This window comes from Rhinopithecus bieti, unplaced genomic scaffold (assembly GCF_001698545.2).
Source record: "Rhinopithecus bieti isolate Rb0 unplaced genomic scaffold, ASM169854v2 scaffold_2350, whole genome shotgun sequence".
NCBI classification, from domain to species: domain Eukaryota; kingdom Metazoa; phylum Chordata; class Mammalia; order Primates; family Cercopithecidae; genus Rhinopithecus; species Rhinopithecus bieti.
Window position 1 is genome coordinate 1,684,391 of NW_016803902.1, and position 19,988 is coordinate 1,704,378.

Below are 19,988 nucleotides of genomic sequence, written 5' to 3' on the forward strand. Positions count from 1 at the left end.
AAATTGTAAGTAAAACCATCGCTAGTTGGGGACCATCTGTATCGCATGATTCTATTTATGTGAAATATCCAGAAAAGGCAAATCTGTCGAAACAGAAAGCAGATCACTGGTTGCCTGGGAGTGGGTTTGGGGATTGATTGTAAATGAGCACAAGGAATCTTTTTAGGATGATAGAAATACTTTCTAAATCTAGAATTTGCTACATTTACTAAATATCATTAAATTGTACACTTAATTTTATGAAATTACACCTCAGTAAAACTGTTTTAAAAACCAGAAAGATTACCATTGCGTTTTCTCTAATGTTAGATCATTCGTGATTTTCCTTTCTGGTCACCAGTGACTGTGGCATACAGGGATGAGCAGAGAGAATGGACCACTTCTCAGCCTTCCTTTGGGTGAAGAGCTCTGTAGTGGGTTCTGAGGAGGCTACAGGTAAAATGGCCACATTTTCTCAGCCAAAAAGGGAAGTACAGAGTTGGGCAGTATCCTAAGTGCACTCGTTTTCTCATTTATTATTTTATTTTATTTGTTATTTATTTATTTATTTATTTTGAGATGGAGTCTTGCTCTGTCACCCAGGCTGGAGTGCTGTGTCGCAATCTCGGCTCACTGTAACCTCTGCCTCCCGGGTTCAAGTGATTCTCCTGCCTCAGCCTACCGAGTATCTGGGACTACAGGTGCCCACCACCATACCTGGCTAATTTTTTTGTATTTTTAGTAGAGATGGGGTTTCACCATGTTAGCCGGGCTGGTCTCGATCTCTTGACCTTGTGATCTGCCTGCCTCAGCCTCCCAAAGTGCTGGGATTACAGGAGTGAACCACCATGCCCGGCCTCATTTTCTCATTTAATCTTCAATTAATTCTCATAACAATCCTATAGGAAAGGTACAGTAGGACATATGCTCATTTTAAAGAAGAAAACTGAGGCTCAGAGAGATTGAATCCTGTAAAATCTCAAAGTGTATAAATGATGGACTGTAGAGATTTAACCACAAGTTTTTCTGGCTCCAAAAAATGAGAGATCTTTGTTATAAAAATGCTGCCTCCTAAGAGGAAGTATATTGGAGGAGCACTATAGTCTCTGACAAATGAAAGAAATGTTTTAGGGAACAATGGCCATTCTGATCAGTAAACGACTAAATGACCATGGTAGGTAGAGAATACAACAGGACTGGCTCTGTTTGTCTGCACTGGGATTGGGCTGGTAGGTTATGGAGGGTGCTGATGTGAACATGCCTACTTTTTGCAGTGGATGACCCCTGATCCTCTGGGTATGCTGAATTGTTAGTTCCTCTCCTCTTGTTTTTTTCTCGCATGGTTAAAAAAAAATGCATCATGGAATATTTGACATCCCAGAAAAATAAAGAATACTCAAATACCTACCAGCTAGCTTAATAAATAAAACATGATGGCTATACAAGTAAGCCAAGTTACACAGTGTTAGAAAACTGGACCCTGAGTCGGAAAACCTAGATTCAAATCCCAGCTCCAGTGTTTATTACCTTGGACAAGTCATAAAACCTTTCTGAGCTTCTGTTTCCCCTTATGTGAAAGAGGGATAATCCTACTCACTTCCCATATTGTAAGGATTAAATGAGATCATGCATGTAAAGAGCTTAGCCTGATACACACTGGTTAATAATAGCTCTTATTGTTATAAACTGTATGACTTGATAACTGTAAAAGGCATTAAAAATAAATCTTACATAGATTTCATCTATCCCATCCCCATAATTAACAGTACTTTCTCCCTTCAGTGAATTCAGTTTTGAGGGGAAATTGTTTTCTTAACCTTAATAGGCACTAACTTGTATGTCAGCCCTTGCTTGGCTTACCTTGATTCTGTCCCTAGCTCTTGTCACTGCCCAGTTGGGTGACTATAGATATGTCACTTCACCTTGTGGGCCTTTGTTTTCCCATAAGTAAAGTGAGTAGCTAGCTGAATTATTTCATCCAAGCCTCACACTCTGATTCTCATGTACCACTGAGAACATTTGGAATCAGAAGTGGAACATGCTACAGGTGTGTGCCTCTCCTTTGGTTTCTTTAGTATGGAGAGGGAAGCATGGCTGAAGGATTAAAGCTGAATTACCAAAAGAGACTGAGGGGCTGGCCCACCCCTTGGGCGTTTCTCTGCTTCACACATCACACAGAGTGGTTTATACACAGTGACTTTGCATCCTGGCTTGCCACATCAGTCCTGGCTACCAACTGTGGTCTGGTATAATTAAGAGCTCCCCACTCCCTGCCTTTCATTCTCAAAAGAATCATAGTTAACACAATAGATTAAAAGGTCACCATAGTAAAAACTGTCATTTTTAAGGTATGAAGCTGGAACTGTATGAGACTCTCATTCAGGACTCTGGGGTTGTAGTCATATAATAACCAAGACGAGTGAAGGACTTCACTGTTTAAAGTGCGCTTTTGCCTAAATGCTCCCATTTGTTCTGCAAAACAACCTTGTGCAATGGGGCAAAGTGGTGTCCGTATTGCCTTTTTACTGAGGCCCAGAGAGATTAAGTGACTTGCGTGGGGTTGCACAACCAGTAAGTGATAGGAATACAGATTGGAACTCATGGCTTAGGTTTTCCAAATGCTGTGCCCCTGTCTGCTTTATCCTGTGATAAAATCTGCTAGCTCCCAGAGTAGGGCGTGAAGGCTGGATTCTAGAAGTTTGTATTGTCAGTTTCTTCAGCGCCTGGAGAATGGGATGCTCCAAGGGGAAGTAATTCAGCCTGACCTAATCAGCAAATCACATCAGGCCAAGGCACTGGCAGGGCACACTTCCTTTTCTGCATGGAATGGAGCTTGCTTCTGAAAGGACTCCATTCATACTTTCTGCCCCTCAACTAAGCCTTGGAGGAAATTCTTGTTCCTTCACTAGCAGCCTATTTCCCAGCCCGGGGCTAACCTGTAAGTGTGCATTACCTACCCTTCTAACAAGGCCTTTGAAGCTTTCTTGCTTCACATCTCTCTTTCCTCCCTTGCCGGTTAAGAAAAACCCATTCCAGAGTGATAGGAAAGCAGAGAGTGCTGAGTATGTTTGCCCCCAAGGTTCCTTGTCCTCTGTCCCTCATGCTCAGTGGCCCCAGAACTTCACTCTTAGGGTTTGCTCAGACACTGGCCATCTGCATCTAGTGTTAACTGCATAGAAAGGAGGGATCTCCCAAGGAGAAGCCCCTCGTGAGCCATGGCCTTTGCCTGTGAGTAAATATTTTATTCTCCTCTGCAACTCTTTATGCATGCCTTGAGGCAAATGCATTTTAACATTGAAAAATACTGTCTGGAATAAAAACAAACATTTATTCCCACTCTGTTCTAATTTCTTTTAATGTAGGGAATATTTTGTATGAGTCCATTATGGAAGCAAGTCCTTCTAGCCTGTCCTATACCCACCCCAAATTAGAGTTATTTGTTCAGCAGATGAGGGACACAGAGCCACATATTTGAGAATAGAATGACTGGGGAAAGCAGAGCACACAGATCATGGAGTGGGACAGCAGCCACTTGGCACACTCATTGTGGCTTGAAGCTTAGAACATGGACTTGGCAGAAGCCAAGTGCACTGTGAAGACCCATGAGCTTCCCCCAGTGCCAGAGTTCCTCCATCCCCTGCCTGTAGAACAAGCACAGTCTTGCTCGAAACGCTTGCTTTTTCAGTGGTGTCCTTACTGAGAATTTACTCTTGGCACCTACCAGACATCTAGTTGCAACTTGCCTCCTGTATCCACTCTAATCCTAATGGCGAGAATAAGCTAATTTCTTTGTGGTATAGGCCAATTTTAATTGACTGTGATACCAATGAAGTGTTCAAAGCCTGTCATATCCTAAAGAAATCAAACTCACGTGCAGGCTGAAACAGCCTGTTGAACAGGAAGAAGAGCTCCCCATCTGACAAGAGTCTCTTTATTGTCTTGCAGAGATCAGGAATGGAAACCTCAAGGCCATTCTAGGCCTCTTCTTCAGCCTCTCCCGATACAAGCAGCAGCAGCAGCAGCCCCAGAAGCAGCACCTCTCCTCACCTCTGCCACCCGCCGTGTCCCAGGTGGCCGGGGCCCCCTCCCAGTGCCAGGCTGGCACCCCTCAGCAGCAGGTGCCAGCCACTCCCCAAGCCCTGTGCCAGCCTCACCAGCCAGCGCCACATCAGCAGTCAAAAGCACAAGCTGAAATGCAGTCCAGGTGGGGGCTCCTTGCCAACTGATGGTTCTGTTTCTCAGGCATCTTCCTCCACACCAACCAATCTCTAGGCTATCCTCTATGGGTTTTTCATTTGTGTTTCTTCAATGCTGAGAGCTACTGGTGGTTAGTGAGAAATTAGCATGGCCTTGAAATGGATACAGTGAGGAGCCCTTCTTGTGTCTGGCGGAGATGTATACTTTTATAGGTCAGAGTTGCCAGCAGCCAAAGCTAATTAGCTGCTCCTGCTATTACTCTGGCCTATTACACACATGCTTGTAGGCAGTAAACAGCCCCTAAAATAGACTTCAAACCCCTTTTGTGTGTCTGCCTACAAGCCAAATGTTCAGTGTTATACATGAGAGTAGTTTTACTTAGTGGAGGTAAAAGTTCTATTCCAGTGGATGCCTCTGCTTTGCCAGAAGAGAAATATAGAAGGCACTGAAGAAAGGTGGCAAGGGAAGGGGGCAGCCATCCCTGAGCAGGGCAGCATCACCTAATGGGAGCAATTACCATTAAATGTGACTGTTGTGTTGAACTGCCATGGGGAGAGTCCCACAATGCAGCAGTGGTCTGCAGGGTTAGGGCCTGGATTTTGTTCCCAGGGGGACTGACGTTTGCCAGTCATACTCACCAGGTACAAGCCAATTGTCACTGTAGTTACCATCTACTGTGCTACAATGGAAATAACATCACTTTGTAAAACTTTTGTCTTAATGGCAGAAAAAAATAGGAAGACTTTAGGCACTAGAGAGTTCTTGACTCGAGGTCAAGTTCTACAGAAAAGTTCATACTGTTTTCTTTTAAGCCACAAGACTTCAGCTATAAACCCTAAATGTCACTGATCAGATTGATTGCTTGATTTCATCCAGTGTGTGCTGAAGTGTAATGGCCTTTCCTTTTCATTCCCCCAAAGCACCAGCATTAATAATCATAAGGCTTCTCACACACCTTGATATACCTTTTATTACCCGTTGTAGTTAGGCAGAGCACAAAGCTGCTCCAACACAGCTGCTGCCTTATAGACAGTTACAGCCTTCTTTTTTCCCCATGAGAAGTGCTATTTCCCAATTGTGATGGTGTTAAAACCAGCAGTGATGGGTGTAATGTAAATCAGGCCCCGTAATTAATTATCTAATTATATCCAGTTTGCATTATGGAAATTTGTGGGGTGGGAGAGATGCCTGGACTAGCAATGAGGAACAGACAGCCTAGCAGCCCGTTGCCGAACCCTTTCCCTGGAGAACTGCCTGAGTGGGAGTCACTCCCAGTCAGAGCTTCCCTGATGGACATGGATGATTTAAATGATCAGGGCATCATTTCCCAGACTGCATTCTGCCAAGTGCTTATTGCCTGGGATGTTAACTTGGGTCATATTGCAGAAGATGAGTTCTGTGGCGGGGGGGAAATATTGGGAGATAATTTGGGTTAAATTGTTATATGGCTGTCAAGGTAGGTCTACTCAGATCCTTGAACCTGCCAATATGCATTTGTTTATTTAATTGGTATTAAGCCTCCCATGTGCCAGACACTGTTCTAGGCACTTGGGAGTCAAGAATGAATGAGATTGCCAAGGTGCCTGCTCTCCTATGCTCCTGGAGGAGGCAGGCAAACAAGCACATGAACAGGGAAGGAAACTATCAGATAGTGGTGAGTATTATAATAAGACGATGGGATTCAAAGGGGCTGGGTTGCTAATTTAGGTTTGGTTGATAGAAAGGTCTCTCTAAGCACATGAATGGTAAGCTTGGTGTGTTGGAAGAGCATAAACATGGTTATTACAGCCTAGTAGGGGAGGAGAGGGACCAGTGATAAGGTGGTTTGGAAGGAGAGAGGGCCGCTACCATTTATGTGGATGACGGTGTGACCTGTGGTCCCTGGAGCTGTGCATTGCTATGGTATTCCGGCCCTGTCATAGAGTGCCAGTTAAACTGGATAGGGTTTGGACTCCATTCTAAGGGTGACAGGAAGCCATGGGAAAGTCTTAAAGTAGTAGAAAGACTTGATCTGATTGGCAGGTCAAGAAATCCACCTTTGCTCCTCTTTGGAGAATGAGATTGTGGAGGAGCAAGAATGGAAGGAAGGACCCCAGTTGAGAGGACTTTGCAATCCTATAGATAAGTTGGGTCAAGGTAATAGAAGCAGAAATGGAGATGAACAATTCTGAATCCTTAGGCAGTTGAGCCAAGAGGCATGCAAACAGATTAACTCTCTGGAGTGACGGAAAGAGAGGAATCACAGCTAAAGCCTAGATTCCTGGTTTGAACAGTTAAGTAAGTGGTGGTATTATTCTTTGAGATGAGGAAGCCGGGGAGAGCAGGTATGCATTATGAATGTTCAGACAGGCGGTGACACAGAAAGGAGCATTCTACAAACTTGGCCACAGCACCCTTCTTATTTTATAGAGCATCTCACTGCATAGGGTTCCAAGGAACATGCATTGAGAAATACTGGTTTATGCCACTGAGCTTTGCTAGCCTGAGGCATCCATTTCCATGGTAGGCATTTGTTTTCTTAAAATAACCAGATATTCCAGTCAGAGCACCCATCTCCCAGTACGCCAAGACATCCTACTACTAACAAGTGCTTTACCTAAAGAAGAGCCAAACTTACTTGAGTCAGGTTTTTACATTCATTTATTCCAACTACAGTGTCCTGCCATCATGGCCCACCACCTACAGTGGTGACATGGACTGGGCTTTGGAGTTGCTGTATGTTCTCACCCCTTCATCTTGCCCAGGTTGGGTTAATTCTGCAGAAGGCTGGTTTTATTCACTATATCCTGATACTTTCTAATTTTATTTCCAAAGGATAATCTTGTTCTCAAGGTCTAGGGATATGCTATCCCATGCTAACACTCTGGCTATAAATTTAAGAATGATAAAATTACATCAGTGTCTTGGTCTCCAAATTCTATATTTGATAACCAAAATTCCAAGGGTAGTGGTTTGGACCCTTGATTATGAATGTCAAATGTTGATGCCAACCCCCCACATGCCAGGTTTGTTTTGTTTTTTCCGTTAGAACTCTGCCTAAAAACTATTTTGAAGCTACCTAGTTTCAGCACCCCGGGAGGTAGCAAATACTAAAGCTTGGACAACTTTCCGTGAAGTTTGCTAGTAAAGGAGCTATGGAAGTTGGCTAAGAAAATCTGAGAATTTCTTTGCTCCACTGGCGTGAAGGAATCAGAGCAAATCCTCCATGACAGCCTCATAGAGGTTCACTTTGCCTCCTCACCTTAGCGCATCTCACAACATGGTGGCCAAGAACTTAATCCACATTTCACCCTGTGAAATTTCCCCCGGTCTAGAGTCCAGGAGAGGAGCATAGTCTCCAGGAATTGCTTTTTTTCTCCATCTGTGTCTACACAGATAATCAGTATTCAGTTGTTAAGGAATAACCCAGAAAATGACTTTATATTTTCCTCTATTCTCCTCTGTCTCTTCACTGCCTAAGACTAGTAAAACCAATAAATTATTTCTTACCTCAGATCCTTTTATGAACGTGGTACAGGATGTATAGATGCAAGAAAGATAAATATTTCTTTCATAAAGCAGTAAATAAGTTTAACTTTTTCTTTTATAAAGCCTAACTAAAATTCTTCATGTGTACCAATTTGTAGTACAGGAAAAACAGAATTTAGTGAGTTTAACAAGCATTAAACGGTCATTTCTATAGCATTAAAAGCAAAAATTTCCAAGATCAGCAACATCTGGGTATAGATTTGCAAACATCTATGCCCTTGTTTTGGGTCACCTTTATGGGATACTGAGGACATTCATCTGAAAAACACCCCAGTAGAACAAGCATGTGAAATAGAAACATCTCAATACTTTAGAAAGGCATAAAGTTGGTTTACTTGTCAAGGACCCCATAGTTTGAGAATAAGGCCTTAAGAAAGACATTTGATGTTTAAAGAAACACACACATGGATGCATACACACAATCATGCTTAGATAATCTTAACAGCAGTTTCTTCACATTGGAAATCTATCAAATCAGTAAAATGAGACCTAGAAATAAAGCTGCATGTCATAGAAAACAGTGAGCAGGGGGAAAGAAACAGCAACATCCCCGCTGTCAGAAGACTCTTTGGATTTGTGTGTCTAACGTATCTTCTCTCTCCTCACTCAGCTCTTCTACTTTTTTCTTTCCTATCATGCAGTGCATCATCCAAGGACTCATCTCAAAGCAAAATCATCCGCTTCACTCTGGGTCAGAAAAAGATCTCTAGGTTAGACTTTCTCTGTGTCCTGCAAAGCATGGTTTAATCCCAACCCACTGTTCCATTGTTCCCTCTGCTCTGGCTGAGTTTCCCTTTGGTCTTCTCCCCGTTTCATGTTTGCAGTTCGAGAAAACTAAACGTGCTTTGGCTAATGGTCCCATGGTGCAGAGCTTTGAAAGTGGCCATGGGATTGTTGCAAGTGTGTGAGGGGGGAGTGACAGAGTGCAAGTGAGATTGAGGTGTACATGACGTTTCACATTTTCTTGACGTTTGGCTTTGACTGCTTTGTCATCCGAATCCATTCTGATTTAGGTAAAGGTGAGTTTCTACACAGTTTTTATAGTGGTTTTATGATGAGTTTGCTCCCTGCTTTGTCCTGGCCCTAATCCCACCTCACCTGCATCTCATTTATGTGTGTTGTGCTTTGTGTTGTTGTTAAAATTACTAATGTGGGTTTGGTTTTCTCTTGAGTTATAAAGACCTGAGCGTGAATCCATATTGGGCAGAGGAGACAAAACACCAAGGCAGCTATGTCTCATTTTTGTTTCTGGATGCTCTTAGGTGCCATGGAGACCGCCTCAGTTCCCTGAAAATAAAAAATATCCTTGCTCACGAGCTAGTTCTCTTAATTCAGACTTTAACCTGTCTGCTGCCTCCTAGAAGGACCCATTCTATGGTATGGGAAAAGCCAGTTACATCACGTTGCATCATTGCTTCTACTGTTATTTTAAAGGTACCAACAGCTAACATTTATTGAATGCACTAATTCAAATGCATCATCTTATATCATCCTCATGCCAGGCTTCATGAGGTAGGTCATATTATTATCCCCGTTTCACAGATGAGGAAACTAAAATTTAGAAAGTTAGGTCATCGTGCCCAAGGCCACACACATAAAAAATGGACGAACCAGGATTTGAACACAAGTGGTCTAACTCAGAACCCTCACTATAACCACAGTGCTACACTCTCTTCCCCGCCTCTCCCGCCCCGCTTCAATTCTGGTATCTCTGGTTGTTGAGGCTGCTTTTTAAAATCTTGTGTTTCAACCACTTCTCTTGGCTTTTTCTCTCACACTGTACTTGTGGCATCCTAACAGAAATTGCTGCTGGGGTAGAATCTCCTCCTTATTATGACTGGTATTTATTTATTTATTATTTATTTTTTTGAGATGCAGTCTCGCTCTGTCACCCAGGCTGGAGTGCAGTGGTGCAATTTTGGCTCACTGCAAGCTCCACCTCCCGGGTTCACGCCATTCTTCTGCCTCAGCTTCCAGAGTAGCTGGGACTACAGGCGCCCACCACCACACCCGGCTAATTTTTTGTGTTTTTAGTAGAGACTGGGTTTCACTGTGTTAGCCAGGATGGTCTTGATTTCCTGACCTCATGATCTACCCACCTCGGCCTCCCAAAGTGCTGGGATTATAGGCGTGAGCCACCACACCCAGCTGACTGGTATTTTTCATTGAATTCTTATTTAAGGGGAAAGGGAAATCCATACTCATATCTGTCTTAATTTCTCACAAATACATACTGAATAACTGCTCACTTGCTGCCCCAGTGTATTAGCCTCTAGGTGCCTTTCCTTAGCCAGAGTTTGCTTTTTTTTTTTCTTTTTTTTTTTTTTTAAGACAGGGTCACACTCACTCTGTTGCCCAGGCTGGAGTGCAGTGGCGCTATCATGGCTCGCTGCAGCCTTGACTTCCTGGGCTCCAGCAATCCTCCCACATAGCTAGGACTATAGGCACATGCCTCCACACCTAGCTACTTTTTTTTTTTTGTATAGGTGGGAGGTGGGGTCTCAATGTTGCCCAGGCTGGTCTCCAACTAATGGGCTCAAGCAATCCTCCCTCCCGCCTTGGCCTCCCAGGGCGCTGGGATTACAGGTGTGAGCTGCTGAGCTGCCGAGCCTAGAGTTTGGTTTTCTAAAGTGCTTACACTTGGGGACAACCAGGTCAGGCTCTGCCTGGCTGGCAAGGGAGAAACCGCATGGCACTGCGCTTCTCCATAGAGCAAGTCAGCGTGTTACCTAGACTCAGTGGAGGAGGACAGTAGGGAACCTAAGTTTGTCACCGCTTCTGGTAGCCATGCAGAAAGTGGCTGCTTTCCCTGACAACACCAGGCCCAAGTCAGAGCGGACACCCACTGCTCTGGCAAACTGGTCCTTTCCTAGTTAATTTGAATGTCACACAGATGCACATACATAGGAAAGGAAAGGGGAGGGATGAGCTGGGAGGAAACCTGAAATTTAGTGCCTGTTCCCACGATGTGCTCAGTCCTGCAAGATAAAGAAAACAGGAGCTAGCTGGGGAAATATCTAAATGGAAGCACATGCCCATCCCGTGAATGATTTGTTATCAGTCCCAGATGATGGAAGGAGGCAGTGGAAAGAGAGGAAGCACTGGAAGATGAGGGCGTGTCAACCCTGTCCTGAGGCTGGGCTGGGCAGAGTGCTTCTAGGTTTACCCTAAGCCAAGATCTGGCTTTCCCTTAGTGTCATATCCGCCACTTACAGTTTCTTTGAGATACGTTTTCATCTCTGCTGAGGCCAACGAAGGGATGCTTCTTTGTTTCAAATGAAGCCTTCAAAGGCTCTTCCTTGCCTTCTCTATACTCCCCTTTCCCCACCCCCAGCCTTAAGCAGGATCCTGTGAAGAATTTTAGCTGATCAAGCACCACGAAGCACAGCAGTAAAGTTTGGTTGCCAAAAGAAGCAGTCCTACTCCTTCTGGCAGAGTAGGCCACCTCCCCTGGAGCTCTGGAAATAGGTCTTTTGTTGGAGACCAAGCATTGATGGAACAGCTGCCAGAGCCCAACACTTTGATGGGCACCAGTGGTATTGAGAATAATGGGAAGCCTCACCTTTGAATCTGGATGTGGGGAAGGGGCATATGGAGGGAATCGATATGAGGGTGAAAGCTCTCCATGGACTTCTGCCTTTGACCACTCTTATTGCCCCCCCCTCCCCCAGCCTCCCTGGTGAGACCAGGGAGGCTTATTTTACCTGCAGGAGGCAGAGAAACATAGTGGCTATGAGGTGCAGGTAAACCTAAGTGAAGGCCCATCCTTACCACTTGCTGATGGTGTTACCTGGGCAAATGATTTGATCTCTATGAGCCTGGGTTTCCTTATTGGCCAAATGGCGTAGTCTTGCCTTGCTCACAGCGTTATGAGGCTTAAATAAAGTCATTTTATTAATAATTATAAATTAATTAATAAAGTCATTCCTTATTCCTGACATATAATCAGTTCAAGTTTGGCAGTGTTGGGTTCATCTGGGCCAGGGAAGGCAACCAGAATGCCTCTAGAAAGTCCCGCAGAATTGATCTGTATGCAACTGTCTTGTGGAAAAGAGGCAGTGGGGTTAGCAGTTTGATCCTGGCTGCCCAGCTGCTGGATTGAAAAGCAGATGCCATGGAAATGAGAGAGATTTAGTATTTAATCATCTCGCCTGGCAAAAGCATCTCTGATTATGACTGCGCCCCCCCCAACCCCCCAAACCCCGGCATGTGCACACAAGCTGCCATCCTTCCTGGGAGGGGCCATCCTCTGCCTCCAGCCTTTGAAGTGGTTTTGAGGGGAAGAACTGCTTTTTTTGCCATCAGCACGTACATCACGTGGAGCAGAGGAGCCGGGATGCACTCGTAGGTTATGTGCTGGGAATGATAGTTTTACTGCCCTGCTTAATTGGCTCTGCACACGTTGGAGAAATTGACCATGGCTCTAACAACAGCAGGATTGTTCCCCCACCTCTTACACCACTTCCCTTAAGCTTAATATTTTAAAAACCCAACATGTATATGTTTCAAAGAACCCGTCTGTGTTCTTTGTTATTTGTAACTGTTTGGACATACAGTGATTATGAGAGGTCAAGTTCCTCTTGAGAAGGAGCTATTGGGACTTTCTTGTGCTGTAGGGGACACAAGATTGACCTGCCATGCTCCCCTCTTGCCACACTGCCTCAGTAAGGCAGGCCCAGCAGGCAGCATCTGTTGTGATACCTGCAGCTGTTCCACAGGAGCCAAGACCTAGCTCTTCAGCAAATAGGTATTCTAATGCTCCAGATGGCAGATGCTTCCAGACTGGAGGTTGATAGACATTCCCATGATACACAAGGATGTTAACAATAATGAATTTCAAAATGTTAGCCAGAGGCCTCAGGTCTGCGCCACTGGTAAACAAGAAGATATTCTGCTTTTCAACTCTACCTATGCTCTTAGCCTTCTTAATTAACACCATACCCCTGGAGGGCAGGACAAAGTCCAAGCTCCATAGTGTAGCATACAAGGTCTTCCCTGCCCTGCCCTGCTTGCTTCTCTAGCCTCATTTCCTCCCACTCTGTCCCCCGAGTCCCAGCACACAGCAGCACTTTCTTTCCCCTGTACTTTCTACAGGCTTTCCCTTGAAGTGGCATGCTCTGCCCCCTGCTTTCCCATCCTCTACTCACATTCCCATTCAGCATGCTGGACTTGCTCTGGGGTCTTCTATGCACTACCTTTCCTGATCATCTCACCAACCTCCAAGATTTTCATTTCCTTCTCTGAATACCTTCTGAACTTCACGTATTTTATCAATACATGTGTAATCTAGATGTCAGCTGGGGTCGACAAGCCCCTTGAGATCTGGGTAAGATTGAACATTCTAGCTCTGCCTCTTTGAGTTTGTAGAAAGTCCAGTGGCCTCCCAGGTTTGCTTGGGTGTCTCAGGTTCTCGTGGTCACCTTTGGCTTTGAAATCCTGCCCTTGAACTCTAGTACTTATAAGTTCAGTCTGAATTAGTTCAGTTTGTGGATGGACTCATCATCCCAAGAGATGTTTTGGTTCCCTCCTGGGTGAGTCCAGGCTTAGCTTTTTTTCTTTCTTCCCACCTGCCACACAGTCATTATGGCCTTTGTTTGTGAACCAAATATTGTTGAAAATGTCAGACCCAGGGGGCTTACTTTGGAGCAAGCAACGATCTGAGCCCATTTACAACAGAACCTAAGTGTTAAACTACAGAGTTAACATAGATTCTCTCTGAATGGTGGGAAAAAGTACATGATCTCCATCCAGTTTTCTGATTTGATGAAGTTCAGGGAGCCGTCCTGTCTAAGGTGTGGAGGTGATAGTGGTCAGGGGTGGACAGGAGCTGGCTTGAGCTTTGTGGTGGCTTTTGATGGCTATATGCAAGCCATTCTCCCTTAGCCATGTCAGCTGTCCTCACAGTCCTCAAGAACTCCTTTTCCGTGTTCCAGAAGGCTTGGCACAATGCTGGAGCCATTTGAACAATGTGCTGCTCCCATCAAAAGAGCAGCTAGCCACTGACTCAGTGAAAAGAATCTCACCACGACAACTCAAGGGAAACCCAGAACTGTCTTAGTCCAAAACCAGGGATGTTTCATTCCAGAGAGTGGAGCCCACAGATACCCCAAGTGTAAGATCTCAGTCAGCCACAGATATTTGGATTGAGTAGTTTCTCTTCTGGAATGTTCCTAGGAAGATGATGAGCCCTGCTTGCCAAAGCCTATCTTGCCTCTTTGAAAATGTTCATCTCAGACTCTTGTATATTATTTTTGTCCAGTTCTCTCTGATACTTTAACCTAGACTCATCTGTTTTCTTCTTGATTTATCCAATTATTTCTGGTGCCATAGCATGTTTCTTTTATGCCAATGTCCAATCCCTTCATGAACCTGTGTTCGGTGGAGAAGACGAGAAAGGAAACTACCATACGGTGGCCAGACATTAAGCCATTTCAGATTTACAGCTGTACCCAATGGTATAATTGTTAACTATTGGGTATAACTGTAAATCATTATTCATCATTATTCTAAAGTTACAGGTAAGGAATATGAATCTCAGAGAAGTTATGAGGCTGCTCCAGGGTCTTGTGTATGGAAAAAACCTGTGTTCTATCCATTACACCGTGCTGTCTCACAGAGGACCAGACTGTCTACCTGATTCAAGGTTGTATCTTTCCCATCCTATGCTTTGATTGTTTCCCTCTATCCTGTCCTAAAAATCTGCTGTGGTTCAGCCTAGGGTCAGCACAGTGGGGGCTCTCCAGCAACTCTGAAAGGAATGCATCTTTCCCCTCTTCATTGCTTTTTGCTTCCCTGCCCTTTGCAAATTCCACACTTTGGTAGAATACTGTGACCTGCATTCTCCTACACCACTTAATACCGTTGCTGTGACATCATCTTGGAACAAGTCCATAATCCTTTTCTAGGCCTATCTGTGGGCATAATGATTCCCGAAGACTATGTCTGGTTTAAAAAGTCCAGCCCAAGGGAGGTCCAGATCTTCACCTGCAGAAGCTCTTCTATTGCATGTGAGTAATCAGATAGCACTGACTTGAAGGATTTGCAGAACATTGTTTGCATTGGAGGCAGAACCAAGAGGTACTAAGATCCCACTGCTGGACCTCCTTTGCCAGATGTGCTAGCCACATCTGGTCCCCAAACACAGGCACTGGCACTGCTGGTATTTTGTACTCCATTCTGTGCCTGTCTTTGTGGAGTGAATGTCCTCTCCAAACAAGATGGGGTAAATTAAGTAGGGGACAAATCCTTGCAGTGCAGTGGGAAGTAATTCTCACTGCAACATGTTGCGGGGAAGAGCTAACCCCCTTCCTTCTCTCCCAGCTCCCAGTCAGGGAATTGGGCCAGCTTCTTTTTAACTATATAAATTTTACAGTCCCCTCACACCAGCTCATGTTCTCTGTTTACTCTACAACCATCTTTCTTGCCCAGCCAACAAGAAAAAGTTTAAAGTGATTGCCTGGTTATATCTAAAATGCTTCCAGACTGTAGACTTCTTTGGTGCTTACAGATTTGCATGGAAAGAGAAGGCTGAAAGTTTATGACTTGAAAATTCAGACTTATCACTAGATCTAATGCTAGTCAGTTGAGGTTCCAGTGGCTTTTAAACACAGCTAAGTGGATTTCAGCTGAAAGATATAACTAAACATTTCATCATTTATTCATCTTTCAACTTTAATTATTGGAAACAGCCTGCTTAGTAATTCCCTGGACCAAAATTCTGATTTGAGGAGTCTTACCATTAACTCTTTGGTGAATGGGCCATAATATCTTTAGACACATTATGGATGGTGACTTTATTTCCCAAACCACCCAAAATGAGGTGTTTTATTTAAAGGGAGAATGTTGTGTGTTTGTCTTTAGGCTAACAAATTCCTACCAGTTTTACAGGAAAAATGTATGATGTTTTCCATCTACTGTGCAGATAAGTTGTACTTCAGCCTCAAAATAATGCCTGTGGAGACAGTTCATCAGGTGTTGAAGGGAAATGTATTTGTGGGCAAGTGTTTCCAACCAACCTTAAGTTTTCATTGCAAATATGTTGGGTTCTGAGTAGTAGTAATTCACCTTCTCACCATTATAAATTGTCCTTTTCTTGCCGGGCGCGGTGGCTCAAGCCTGTAATCCCAGCACTTTGGGAGGCCGAGACGGGCGGATCACGAGGTCAGGAAATCGAGACCATCCTGGCTAACATGGTGAAACCCCGTCTCTACTAAAAAATACAAAAAACTAGCCGGGCGACGAGGCGGGCGCCTGTAGTCCCAGCTACCTGGAAGGCTGAGGCAGGAGAATGGCGTAAACCCGGGAGGTGGAGCTTGCAGTGAGCTGAGATCCGGCCACTGCACTCCAGCCTGGGCGACAGAGCCAGACTCCGTCTCAAAAAAAAAAAAAAAAGAAAAGCAAGTGCACTTTCACCAAATATTACCTCTGTGCCAGGAAGCTCCATCTTTAACTGACCCCAGAAAGGGGTGAAAATGGAATGCAGACCTCACCACCAGATTCTTCACAAATACTCAATAGCTACACAAGTAATGGCCGTTTAGGAACCAGTACTGACTAGCAAGCAGCCAGGTAGGCAATGATGATAAAAAACATATGGCCAAGGGGCTGGTGGCGCACACCTGGAATCCCAGCACTTTGGGAGGCTAAGGCAGGTGGATCACCTGAGCTCAGGAGTTCGAGCCAGCCTGGCCAACATGGTGAAACCCTGTCTCTACTAAAAATACAACAATTAGCCGGGCGTGGTGGCACATGCCTGTAATTCCAGCTGCTCATGTGGCTAAGGCNCCTTTTCTTGATACTTACAACCCCAGATTATGGCAAACAGTTTTATACCTATCAGAAGAGATGCACACCAAGGTTATCAGTTTAGAATCCTCTGAGGCCTTTATGTTCCATGTTTGATAGAATTAGAAATGACTGACTTGACCCTATTAAAAAGTAAAAATACTTATCTCAGGGAGGGAAAAAATGAACTTTTTGTTTGTTTGGTTGGTTGGTTGGTTTTTTGTTTTGTTTTGAGTCAGGGTCTCACTCTGTCACCCAGGCTGGAGTGCAGTGGCACAATCTTAGCTCACTGCAAACTCCGCCTCCCAGGTTCAAGCAATTCTCCTGCCTCAGCTTCCCAAGTAGCTGGGATTACAGGTGCCCACCACCATGCCTGGATAATTTTTGCATTTTTAGCAGAGATGGGGTTTTGCCATGTTGAACTTTGTATTTTTAATCCACAAACATATTTCTTCATCAAAATTTTTCTCTCTGCTCAAAGGAAAACTTCACATTTTGCCATTGGACTTTGCTGGGATCATTACTTGCCTACATGTTTGTAATGGTTCCACCAAATTCTGTGACTGGTAAACCTCCACACAATGTCTTGGATAGTTTATTTTACCTCTTGCATGGTTGCAGTTCCTTCTTCCCACACACTGTTACCCTCCTGAGACTGAATGCATAATCCTGTTGCTTTTGCATTTTAGACTTCCAGGTCCTACCGCGAGGGTATCCGCTGCAGGCAGCGAGGCCAAAACACGTGGAGGGTCAACTACTGCTAACAACCGACGCAGCCAGAGCTTTAACAACTATGATAAATCCAAACCAGTCACCTCCCCGCCCCCACCGCCAAGCAGCCACGAGAAAGGTGAGTCACCTTCTTGAGGAGCCTTTTTGGCATTTTCCTTCAGAGTACGTCTACCTAGTTCCTTTGGGTAAATTAGGTTGGGTCCTGCGGGGGGGTTGCATTTGTGGTGAGAATGGGTTACAAGGACATATTTGGCAGGCAGGAACTTTATTAGCCAGGGGTATTAATAAAGTGGGGGAAATATTATAGTCACTAGCAAAAATAATTTGCTATCTTTGTTTGAGTGGGGCCCCATAAACACTTGGCTATGGATAGAAGCGATATAGCATTTGGAATTTGAAAATACATTTTCATGGAATATGTTTTATATATTAAGTAGCTTCTTGGAGCATGCATTTTGTGAACTATGATAAGCTTTTTTATCTATCAGAAATAATGTGAGGGGAGTTAGGAACAAGAGGTTTTTCACCCTTTGAAAAAGTCAGGAATGTGAATTGGCTCATTGAAGATCTTGGCTACATATAAGGAGTGGACAGCATCGCTCTAGGAGTTGTGATGATGTAACTTTTGCCATAAAAGGATATGGATTTTTTTTACTATACACAGTACTGAGTTTTAGGATGGAGAAAATAGTGAATAGTCCCGTGGGGTCCTGCCCAGAAGGTAATAAAACAAACCTTTGCTTATTTCAGCCTCTATCTCTTGAGACACTGGAGAAACTGAGGTAGTTTCAAAGATTATTCAAAAAGAGGTAGAGCCTTCCTTCATTCCTTCTAGGCAAAGTAGTCTAGACTAGACATCTTTAGGAAATATGTCCAGGTCTCCTGGAAGCATGTCCTACCTGGTGGTGTAGAAGATTCTTAGGGCTGTCTGGATGGTGTTTCTCGATTTCCCTGAGGTCCAGGAAAGCTGCCCTTCACTCCCTAAAGTGACCCAGGAGCGTGGGCAGCCCTCCTACTGTGAATGAGCTGGGAACCGCCACCATTTTCTCCTCTAACTCAAGGTCACTTGATTCAGTGGAACTGAGTTCCCCCAAGTGTTTGCTAATCACTATATCTTTTCCTCCCCATATATGAAGGAAATGTGAAGAGGGCTGACAGATGTGTATGGAAAAAGGTTTCCCAGCCAAGGCACTGGGAACTCTGCAAATGGCACTAACGCTATCACCAGGATGTCTTAACCCATCAAAACTTTATCATCCAGCCCTTAGTTTCTGTCTCAAGCAACCATTTTTACTCTTCTTCTCTCTCTCCTTTCCCCCTTCCTTCCCCTCTTATCTCCCACTTTCCTTTTCTTCACCATACCAGTGTGTTTTTTAAGTGTGCTTAGATTACAAAAATAATATATGCTTGTAAAATGGTACAGGTATCAGATAAAAGTTCTCCTATTTTCCTTAGAGTACAAATATATACCATTCTATATATATCCATCTAGAACTTTCACAATGCATTTTATATATGTATATATTTATGTACGTATGTATATGTATGTAATAGAAAGGTTTGTGTTTTTACATTGATGTGTAAAAGCTACTTTATGAGTACCTACCATGTGTCTTATTTTATCCCTATTTTACAAAAGATGAAACTAAAGCAAAGAAAGGTTAAGTACTTGCTGAAGTCATATCAGAGATAGTGAGAGATGGAGTTGGATTTGAACCCAGGCACTTCGGTTTCAGAACCATGATTAATACCGTGCTTTCCCTGGAATTGAGAAGCAAATGCTTGAAGCTTTGCCTGTTGAGGGCTGGTTGGCCGGCACATGAGGAGAAAGTTGAGAGGGTGTTAGGAAAAGCCTGTGCTGGGCCTCTCCTCATGGGCCGATCTGCCCTTGCCCCATGCTCATTTGGGAAGAAGCTATCATAAAAGAGTCTGAAAGATGGATGTGAGACCCAAGTTCAAAAAATTGAGAAAATAAAGGTAAAAGTTCCTAGTGGATGGAACAGGTGTAGAAGGATACTGTGTTCTACAGCCGCCTACGCATGTGCCCACCAATGCTAGGACAGCGACTGACCTGCCACTGCCCTGGGCAAAGGGCTCCCACATCTGCTCTGAGCAGCCTGAGAACGAGGCCCCTTAAAGGACCATGGTGCAAATTCTAGTAGAGGCAGTGCCCCAGGGGAAGACTTTAGTGTCAGAAGAAAGAAAGGGAAGTCATACTTATTTATTTATTTAGAGATGGAGTTTTGCTCTTGTTACCCAGGCTGGAGTGCAGTAGTGTGATCTCAGCTCACCACAACCTCCGCCTCCCGGGTTCAAGCGATTCACCTGCCTCAGCCTCCCTAGTAGCTGGGATTACAGGCGTGTGCCACCACGCCTGGCTAATTTTGTCTTTTTAGTAGAGATGGGGTTTCACCATGTTGGTCAGGCTGGTCTGAACTCCCGACCTCAGGTGATCCGCCCGTCTCTGCCTCCCAATGTGTTGGGATTACAGGCATGAGCCACTGTGCTCGGCCATCATGCTTATTTATTAAGTGCATATTATATGCCGGGAACTTTGATTTTCTTTTTCTTTTTCTGTTTTTTTTTGAGATGGAGTCTCACTCTGTCAATCAGGCTGGGGTGCAATGGCACAGTGTTAGCTCAGCCTCCCAAGTGGCTGGGATTACAAGTGTGCAACACCACGCCCTGCTAATATTTGTCTTTTTAGTAGAGATAGGGTTTCACCATGTTGGCCAGGCTGGTCTCTAACTCCTGACCTCAAGTGATCT

The 19,988-nt window shown here is 44.3% G+C and overlaps 1 protein-coding gene across 9 annotated transcripts in view; it reads left to right on the plus strand.

The window, feature by feature from the left end:
* NAV2 (neuron navigator 2) overlaps positions 1-19,988 on the plus strand; it is a 412,855-nt gene that overhangs the window by 163,149 nt on the left and 229,718 nt on the right. For 7 of the 9 annotated variants that reach the window (XM_017858289.1, XM_017858297.1, XM_017858306.1 and 4 more), the window contains exons 5-7: positions 3,925-4,183; positions 8,346-8,414; positions 17,178-17,338. In XM_017858289.1, the coding sequence (XP_017713778.1) occupies positions 3,925-4,183; positions 8,346-8,414; positions 17,178-17,338 (489 nt within the window). The remainder of the gene's footprint in view (positions 1-3,924; positions 4,184-8,345; positions 8,415-17,177; positions 17,339-19,988) is intronic. The other 2 variants (XM_017858336.1, XM_017858316.1) reach the window with 1 other exon arrangement.